At 40.0% G+C, this 9,178-nt stretch overlaps 2 protein-coding genes across 2 annotated transcripts; both read right to left on the bottom strand.

Annotated features, from left to right (window-relative positions):
- Window positions 1–83: 83 nt before the first annotated feature.
- On the bottom strand, window positions 84–2,812 carry upp2 (uridine phosphorylase 2). The gene is made up of 7 exons (XM_070838671.1): window positions 2,642–2,812; window positions 2,359–2,473; window positions 2,104–2,262; window positions 1,873–1,987; window positions 1,539–1,748; window positions 1,245–1,391; window positions 84–996 (listed from the first exon to the last, which is right to left on the bottom strand). The coding sequence occupies exons 1-7, from the start codon at window positions 2,692–2,694 to the stop codon at window positions 854–856; spliced, it is 942 nt and encodes a 313-aa protein (XP_070694772.1). The 5' UTR covers window positions 2,695–2,812; the 3' UTR covers window positions 84–853.
- A 520-nt stretch (window positions 2,813–3,332) lies between these two features.
- Window positions 3,333–7,366, bottom strand: LOC139208875 (uncharacterized protein C7orf57 homolog). The gene is made up of 8 exons (XM_070838644.1): window positions 7,313–7,366; window positions 7,028–7,074; window positions 6,625–6,789; window positions 6,456–6,510; window positions 6,174–6,294; window positions 5,831–5,910; window positions 3,938–4,035; window positions 3,333–3,615 (listed from the first exon to the last, which is right to left on the bottom strand). Exons 1-8 carry the CDS (start codon window positions 7,321–7,323, stop codon window positions 3,611–3,613), a joined length of 582 nt encoding a protein of 193 aa, XP_070694745.1. The 5' UTR covers window positions 7,324–7,366; the 3' UTR covers window positions 3,333–3,610.
- Between the last annotated feature and the right edge of the window lie 1,812 nt (window positions 7,367–9,178).

The following is a 9,178-nucleotide window of genomic DNA, read 5'->3' as shown; positions in this document are numbered from 1 at the left end:
ACAGATCATGCCGTTTGGTAAACAGCCGCTGCACTCACAAAGTAAACTGATATACAACAACTGCAGTATTAACCACCAGGTGAGAAAGTGCAATTATTATTGACTTTTATTGTAGGTTTCAAACTGTACAGCACCTCAAGAGGGATACAATATCATACAGTGTGTCTGAGTGATGATAAACAGGCACCTCCAACAAATCGAAATGACCCATATGCACATTTATCAATATTTATTGACTGCTTTCGAGAAGTTTGCATTTGGATAAACAAGGCCAGTAAATGTAACATACGTCGGCCTTAAAACTAGGAGCCACTAACAGATTGTCAACCTAGCAAACAGTTTGCTCACTTCCTATTATTAAAGATTTGTATTCACTTCATTGAAATGTGAAATAGGTATCTTGAGCCTAATATCTGTAGGGATCTGTAGTTACTGCTAAAATCATTATTGTCTGTAACTTGCAGACTGTGATCACCACCAAAATATAATCAATTGTTCATTTTCAGGCCAGTCTGAAGATTATTTGTGATGGTGTGATGACGGGCAGGCAAACAAACTGATGTTGAAAAACTTTCTTGGCAGAGTCATACGTGTAAGTCAAATATTAACATGAACATACAGAACACAGTTTTTAGAAAATTAATTTTACCATGCACGAGTATTAAATATTAAAAGATACAATGCATACTTACACACAACACACAACAAACTAAATGTTTTAATCATACAAATCCTAACTTTTTTAAATAAGTGCCTAATACACATATAACATATTAAGTGCAGTATATATATATATATATCAGTCAAAGCTATATACAGTGAGGGTGGGGTTAGGATGGAATAAGTAGGGGTCTCAGACAATATGTCCCAGGTGTTTCTTGATGAAGTGGGAAACCAAGATTTGCGGTCTCTGCTGGTACTCTATCAGGACATCGTGAGGGGAGGTGATCTGGTCTCCCTCGAAGCGGTTCAGCAATGCAACACAGACCACGGCCGCTGGAGAAAAAAAGAGATTCAGTCAGTCATAGAGCGCATGCTAATGTTGGACATCATGTGATCTCATCAGAAATCAGTAGAACTGAGAAGCACAGAACTCTTTATCCTGTATTCTGTACAACTTACGCCTTTACTGACCAACACTGAAGTGGGCTAATTACAGGATGTTGAAGTTCTACTTGCCACATTGTATCTCCAAAGCCATTAACTTATACACAGTATTCTACACTTTGTATTAAGAGCAATACCTTTAAGGCCACAAACACGGCACATGGCAGCAAATACGGTGGATTCCATTTCAATGTTCCTCACTCCGGCCTCATAGGCTTTACTCAAATACTCCAATTTTTCTTCATGAGAGAAGGAACAGAGAGCTCCATCAAGTCGGCCTTGACCTAGAGAGAGACAGAGCACAGGATTTATCACCACCTGACCAATGGTTTTGACCTGTTTAAGTTCTACGCCTCATGAGGGACCTCATGATTACAAATGATTTATAACTGTGGTCACAGAAAAACCTGAGCGTGAGGTGCTGTTCATACCTTCATAGAAGTCATGGGTGCACATGGTGTTTCCAATCACTGTTGGAACGTTTTTAAGCTCAGAGGAGCACTGCAGGAGCTCCTTGGCCACACCCTCGTCCAGCTCGGTGCTCCTGGTGATAACTTTACCCAGAACCACCTGGTCAAACTGAGGGCGGAAGGAGTAGTCCACCGCTTTATCTGTGACCACCACTGTCCCTGGAGCCAGACCTAGAGACAGCATCAGGCAGAACGTTAAATCTATTCTTCATTTTCCCTATTTTTCATAGCCGTGATAGAAGAGCTACTCAGGGGCAGCTCTATTTTATTCTCTTCCAAAAACAACTTTTCTTACCGACTCCACCTGATGTTCCGAGGCGAAACAGGATCACGTCACGGCACTGAGCGTGGTGCAGCAGCTTAATGAGCTCATGTAGCATGATTGAGATGGAAGGGACACCCATGCCATGCTGCGATGAAAACAGATCAGGATGGAAATTACTTCAGAAAAACAAAAAAAAACAAGACCTCAAACTAATTATTAAACGAGTAATGTTGTATGTTTGTAGTATGTCATTGTTCTTACACTTATAGAAAGCACTGGCCCCACTTTATACATGCAGTAGCGATCAGTCCCCTCACAGATATCTGTGATTTCCTCTGGGTTTCCAGGCAGCGTCAGCTCTTGGTGGATGAACTGGGCAAAGGCCTTCATTCGATTCGCACTGCCACCAACACACACAAACTACGGGGAACAGAGAAAGATACCTGGTAAAATCAGTTTGCTAGCTTTTGACGCCGTATCCCCAAAAGTAGTTAATTTTCTTAGTGTTTAACAAACCTTGATATCTCCAAACATTTCTGGGAGGTTGTGAGTCTTGGTGCCCAAGCTGAAGTGGTAGAGAATATCCTCCTCCATGGTGTCCAAGTAAGGATTTTTCACTTGGACCTGTTCTCTAAATGCAATATAGTGCAGCATATTAATAAATGGACAGATCAAGATCAAAACTCAGTACTGCAGTATATGCTCTGAATGGACGACCAAACATAAATTAATTTGATTTTTAAGAGCAACAAGAAGAAACAGTCATTTCAAAATGGCATTGAGCTCCCTGAATACTTACTTGATATAGTCGTTGTGGTCATTTCCCAAACAGTTAAGTAAAATTGGTGCCATGACTGCAGGAGAGTCTTTAAAATCAAGTTTAAAGTGTCTTCAAAAGTTGCACTGCCGTAAAACGTCCAAATACTTGTTGCAGCCGTATCTGATTATGAGTTATGTCTGACTGCAGAGCTGATATAGTGGTGGCCTCTGGCCCGGCCACTGATTGGCTCCGGAGAGAGGAGTAGCACCTGTCCTCGCTCTCACAAAAACATCCATCAGCTCCAAACAAACAGAGCAAGATTAAACACAGACAAATTACTGGCCCAGTTCCAAAGCGTCAGTATACCTTCAAACAGTGTAACCTCCATGTTATGACATCGAGCTTTCCCAAAGAACACTGAGATAACCTCTGGCAATGGCGTGCAACACATTGGTATGTCATAACAATGACATAAAGAGCCATCTTAATGTACAACCAACAGAAATGCTGTTTTCTTCATCCTACATTTTCCCTGCAGACATCAACTACATCAAATTATCATTCTTGTTTCATTCGCTGTAATGTGACAGTGTTATGTGGCAAATTATGCTAAATTATTCAGATTTCAGCCTGTGAGTACAATTACACTTTTGATATATGAGACAACAGTAAAAATGATTTTGAAACATTTTGAATCACTAAGATTTTATTTGAATAATTTGACTTTGATTCCCAAAAGCTGCATTTTACAGAGTTACAGACAGAAAAAAAACAAGAGTTAACAAAGTGCTTTCTGGACGAACAGGCACCACTAACAGGCAAAATAAATAAAATGTCCTAGCTTTAATTCGCTGAAGCACTTTTACACTTGAGTAATACATCTGACATGACGTTTGATGTGGCTCATCATGAAGGGGTGAAGAAATAAATGTTAGAGGTGAGGATGGCAACTATTCCTGTTGGAAGCATTAGAGTTTGTACATCCTTTTCCCGCGCACTGGCAGTCTTCTAATCTGTTGGCATGGAAATGTACACGAGCATGAGTCGTCCACCTCATCATTATCGCATAATTCATTAATAATATCTGCATTGTGCTGCCAAGAGGCATCATAAATTCTCAATGGCTGTAATCTTTAAGTTTCACACCTCACATTTGTACTATATCCACTTATTGAGTCACCTAAAATCAATACACCGCTCAACGGCTTGGCTTCATTTCCTTTTATTTTAATAGAGGTGAATTTTGATAGCATGATGAAAAAGCAAGGAAGGAAATTGCTTTATGGTGACCTGGAAGATTGTAACTCAAACTGTCAGAAACACTATGCTACTTACCTGACAAATCAGTGTTGGCTATTTGCTTGCTGTCCCCTGCATAACCAAAGCTCAAGAGCTTAGACATGTCGACTGGGGCTGGTTTCTTGTCAAATATTCTGTGAGAAAACCAAAGGCATTAAAGTCCAAATGTGATGGAAATGCAATTTTTGGAAAGCCTTTTCATGGAACTCAAACTAGATGCTTTTGTAGTGACAAGTATAATGTGATGTTTTGTTATTGCCACAGAAGTGCGTATTAGATTAACCGGAGTGACTACAGCAGACACAGTTTAAATATTAAATATGGACCCTACCCTTCGAGCATTGTATACCAAAACAAACTCTGGCTACTCATTACCAATGTTCTCTTCCATCAAAGTACTGAGTAAACAACTGGTATTTCTGATTATTTCTTTTTTTTCCCTTCATCTCACACCAAACCACTAACTATCCATGTGAACAGGTAATTTAATCTCAGATTTAGCCGTCATATGAAATCAATATGAAATAGCTGTTATTACTCTGTGAGTCTCTCCTGTTTCAGGACCTTTCTAGACTCCCTGTTCTATTGAGCTTCAATATCTTGCATCAAGACGCTGAAGAGCTGATCACTACACTCCAATGATGAAAATAGCTGATTCTATTTGCAGTGGATCCTTTGTGACGCACAGTATCGTAACAATACACGCACTGTGACCGCAGTCTTTACTGTCTTGTCTTCATAGCGTCATATATGAGGTTATTTTAGGTGACAAGTCATTTCCCCAAAGGTACAGTGAACCCACAGCACAAACGAGCTGTGTGCCAAAACAAACTGGTGAACATCCAGATTGGACCAAAAGCCATTTTTATGTGTGCTGTTTCATTTGACATGAATGTGCAGCCTACCTACGAGCATGACTTCACCACAACATGGAGACATAAGGTCTACATGTTACTGACAATATCCTTTTAAATACACTGATTCAGAAGGCTGTATCACACTTAGTGTATATGTATGTTGTAATGCTAATAACAAAGCCAAACATTTTGGCAAAGAATCCTGTAGATCATAGTAAACAACATTTAAAGGACAGCTTCACAATCTTTCAAAGTCAGTTGTTCAGATGCACATTGAATCAGGTTTTGCTTGCTGTAATCACGCCTCCTGTTCATACTGACCATTAATAGATCCCCTTCTTATTTGCTCATAATGTAAGTGATGGGCAACAAAATCTGCAGGCTGTTCAAAAATGCATTCAAACATTTATCTGGAGTTAAAATCAAGCTTTAACAGTCCAGATTAATCAAATCAAGTGGATCCAAAGTCCTCCAAAGTTACAGTCTTCTTGGTACTAAATTCCCTTTGTGTTTTCCTGAACAGTATTTCCCTGCAGAGCTTGAGGATGGATGTATGGTAAGAAAGAGAAGGACATTTGTAACAAAAGGGCTTTAACTTTGGAAGATTTGTCTAAATCGGGTGGCTGAAGTCTCATGTTCGCTCCAGATAAAATAGATTTTTGCTTGGAAAGAGGACAGTGGCTTTTGTCCACCATCGCTTACATTAAAAGCACATCATGATGAGATCTTGTATTATCATGCAAAAACTGTTTTGATGTATGAGTGCTGGACTATTGTTTTAAAACCAACATGAAAAACTGTGAACCATCCCTTATTCATGCTCCAGGTTTTTAAAAAAAAATGTTTATCAATAGTTAATTAAATTACACACCAAGAACAACTGATTCTAAATTAGGTGGATTAGGTGAAATATTATAGTTATTCAACTCCAATAATCATGTACTCCTTTTACTGTAATAATCGAATGAATCTATTCTCTTGGACGTGTAGGCGGTTGCACTCTGAGACGCCAGCCACTTATGCCGAATATTATACAGAACAACAGCACCATCTTGTGACCACACAAACTTACATCCTCTTGAATTTACTGGTTACATGATATTGATTGGGTGACTGCAATATCTCCATCCGGTTGGAATGCACATTGTTCTCCTACAGAGAGCAAAGCAAAGTCACAGGATATGTATGTAAATATAGGCAACATATCTTTTAATACTCTCAGTTGAACTATAAATCATTGAGAAACAGGTCCCTGAACCACATAGTAGCTCAGCCAGACCAAGAAACAATTAGTTTGCCTTAAAACATGGGGTCATAATAGGATAAAACAACAGAAGAGAGAGAGAATTAATTGTTATGGTGGTGGCTCATGTGGCTAAATTACTTTGTAAATGACTTTGTATTTCTCTGTTTACCTTCTCTTTGCCATTGCTGCTGCTATCATCCCTCTCCCAGGCTGACAAACTGTCTGTCCCAAAGGGCGGCTCTAGCAGTTGAAAAGCTCCAGGGTTTCTCTTCTCATTAACGTTAATTAGACTGATTGCAAAAAATAATACAGAGATATGGCAGGTATAATTTACTTAATGACAGCTGGAATATATACTGAAGTGTAGAGAAGTGAAATAACAATGTGGTAGCACTGTATATGGAATAGTATATTATCAATAATATTGGTGGAAGTATTGGAAGTAGCCTACCTTGGTTTGCCATCGTCCTCTGATGCAATCACTGTGTCCTCATGCCACAAAAGACCTGTGGAACATGGATGATTAACACATATGAAGGCAAAATGTATCAACCAGAGAGAGAGAGAGAAAGAAAGAGAGACGTATAACGGGTAGTGACCAGGCGTCAGGATGGCTTTACCCTTATGCCCTCCTTGTTTTGCAAGTTTGACATAGTCAGAATCACTCTGTAGGACGCCGGCCCTCCGGCCCCGGCCCTTCTCCTCAGGAAGGCAGCTGAGGGTTGGGGACAGTCCTGGGATCTGGGAGATGTGGCCATTTATTCCTTGGTACCCTGTTTTCACACCTGTAATGTTAAAGCACACACACACACACACACACACACACACACACACACACACACAATGAAGAAAGACAAAAAGGAAAAACATAATCCCTGTGTGTTGCTTCATTTGATCCACACTACTACCCTAAACTTGCTCCATGGCATCATCTTCCCTCCAGGGTCCAGCAGAATAATCTCCCTGCTGACTACAACGTGATCACTAAACTAACGCTAAGTCAGTATAAACAGCTGTACTTGCCAGGTTTTGTCGACTGAAGATCGTCACTCATGAGAACTAATGATTTTCTAGTGGAAATGGAAACAAAACCCGATACACAGTCAAGCAGTGTGATGAGCATCCACCAACCACATTAACGTTAGCGTCGGTTAGCTAGCGTTAGCGTTAGCGCTAGCTGACCGCAGCCAATGCACTCAAGCCAAATAAACACACACACTGTAAGTGAGGGCACTACAGGAAAAAAAAAAAAGAACTGCAGCTACACAAAAGTTCTTATTGAAATTCAGAGAGTTTTGTTTTACTTACTGTGAGCACATAGTCGAGGCAGAGCTACAAACTGCGGAGTAAACTGTGTGTGTGTGTGCGGAGCAGCGACTCTGTTTGGGACTGTGGACACCGTTACCCTGGAAACCACGGTGCATAGCTACAGCCTGCTCCGCCAGGTGGAGACAGACAGTTAGTCAGTTAGTCAGGCAGTCAGTCAGTTAGTTAGTCAGGCAGTCAGTCAGGCAGTTAGTTAGGTAGTTAGTTAGTCAGTCAGTCAGTCAGGCAGTTAGTTAGGTAGTTAGTTAGTTAGTCAGTCAGTCAGTCAGTCAGTCAGGCAGTCAGTCAGTTAGTTAGTTAGTTAGTTAGGTAGTTAGTTAGTTAGTTAGTTAGTTAGTTAGTTAGTTAGTTAGTTAGTTAGTCAGACAGACAGACATGTAGACAGTTAGTTAGTTAGTCAGTCAGACAGGTAGACAGTTAGTCAGTTAGTCCGTCAGTTGGTTAGTTAGTTAGTTAGTCAGTCAGACAGGTAGACAGTCAGTTGGTCAGTCAGACAGGTAGACAGTTAGTTAGGCAGTTAGTTTGCAAAATGTATCAACCAGTGAGGCGTAGTCAGTCAGTCAGTCAGTCAGTTAGTTAGTTAGTCAGTCAGACAGGTAAACAGTTGCTCAGACAGGTAGAAAGTTAGTTAGTCAGTCAGTCAGTCAGTCAGTTAGTTAGTTAGTCAGTCAGACAGGTAAACAGTTGCTCAGACAGGTAGAAAGTTAGTTAGTCAGTCAGTCAGTCAGTCAGTTAGTTAGTTAGTCAGTCAGACAGGTAAACAGTTGCTCAGACAGGTAGAAAGTTAGTTAGTCAGTCAGTCAGTCAGTCAGTTAGTTAGTCAGTCAGTCAGTCAGACAGGTAAACAGTTGCTCAGACAGGTAGACAGTTAGTTAGTCAGTCAGTCAGACAGGTAAACAGTTAGTCAGTCAGTCAGTTAGTTAGTCAGACAGGTAGACAGTTAGTTAGTCAGTCAGTCAGTTAGTTAGTCAGACAGGTAAACAGTCAGTCAGTCAGTTAGTCAGACAGGTAAACAGTCAGTCAGTCAGTCAGTCAGACAGGTAAACAGTCAGTCAGTCAGTTAGAATGGACTATTCCATTTGATCCATTAGGATGTGAGCCTCATTTTAACGTTACAGCCGGTAAAGATTGGGGCTAATTGTAACTGCTTCTATTTATTTATATAACCGTATGCTGGAGGCTTCATCTTAAACAACATTTAGCCTATTTGTTGGTTATTTGGTGTTAACAATATTAACTTAATATGTCACAGTCCACAAAGTAACCAACGCTGTCATATGAATTTAGTATAAAAAGCAGGCTACAACATTTACCCGTAAAAGGCAGCGTTATAGAAGCATACAGTAGAATAAAATTAGCTTCTTAGTTTACTAAGCTAATGTACCATAAGATTGAACTTAAGCACAGTTCAAGTATGTTCAAGTATGTGAAGGCTACTTTCTACCAATGGATGCTCCTTCAGTGTGCTTTGTGAGGTACTGTATGAAGTTATTGTGTGCACTGTTGTGATTCTGACAAATGTCTGTAATGTGTTGACACTCTGAAAAGATGGCTCTCTGGATGGATACAGTGATATAGTTTATTATTGGGAAATTAGATTTAGTTTTTAATGCAAAGATGCTTAGCTATTTTGAAAAGATATTGGTTTTGGTAACTAACGACATGTCCTCTATGGAGGTGGGCTGTAAATTGCTTTTAGTGGCCTTTCTTCATTGGTATTTTAAGTGCGACTGTATACTGCCAATATTGTCTCTGTTATAAATACCTGAATATGGGTCTATCTTGTATCCTAACATTTGTTTTAACCCATACTAAATAGGCTGTTCATGCCCAATAGTGTGCTCATTA

The sequence above is a fragment of the Pempheris klunzingeri genome, chromosome 10 (genome assembly GCF_042242105.1).
Source record: "Pempheris klunzingeri isolate RE-2024b chromosome 10, fPemKlu1.hap1, whole genome shotgun sequence".
NCBI classification, from domain to species: Eukaryota; Metazoa; Chordata; class Actinopteri; order Acropomatiformes; family Pempheridae; genus Pempheris; species Pempheris klunzingeri.
Note: the sequence above shows the minus strand (reverse complement) of the source record. Positions and strands in the feature narration are given on the sequence as shown.

Bases quoted from the DNA above. Each gene is read 5' to 3' on its own strand.
- upp2 (XM_070838671.1), bottom strand. From the start codon at position 2,694: ATGGCACCAATTTTACTTAACTGTTTGGGAAATGACCACAACGACTAT. The intron at 2,263-2,358 runs GTTTGTTAAACA...TGTTCCCCGTAG, and splicing joins AAATGTTTGGAGATATCAAG to TTTGTGTGTGTTGGTGGCAG. The intron at 1,392-1,538 runs GTATGAACAGCA...GTCTCTCTCTAG, and splicing joins CACCCATGACTTCTATGAAG to GTCAAGGCCGACTTGATGGA.
- LOC139208875 (XM_070838644.1), bottom strand. The intron at 6,295-6,455 runs GTAGGCTACTTC...TTTTGCAATCAG, and splicing joins GAGGACGATGGCAAACCAAG to TCTAATTAACGTTAATGAGA. The intron at 5,911-6,173 runs GTAAACAGAGAA...TGCTCTCTGTAG, and splicing joins GCAGCAATGGCAAAGAGAAG to GAGAACAATGTGCATTCCAA.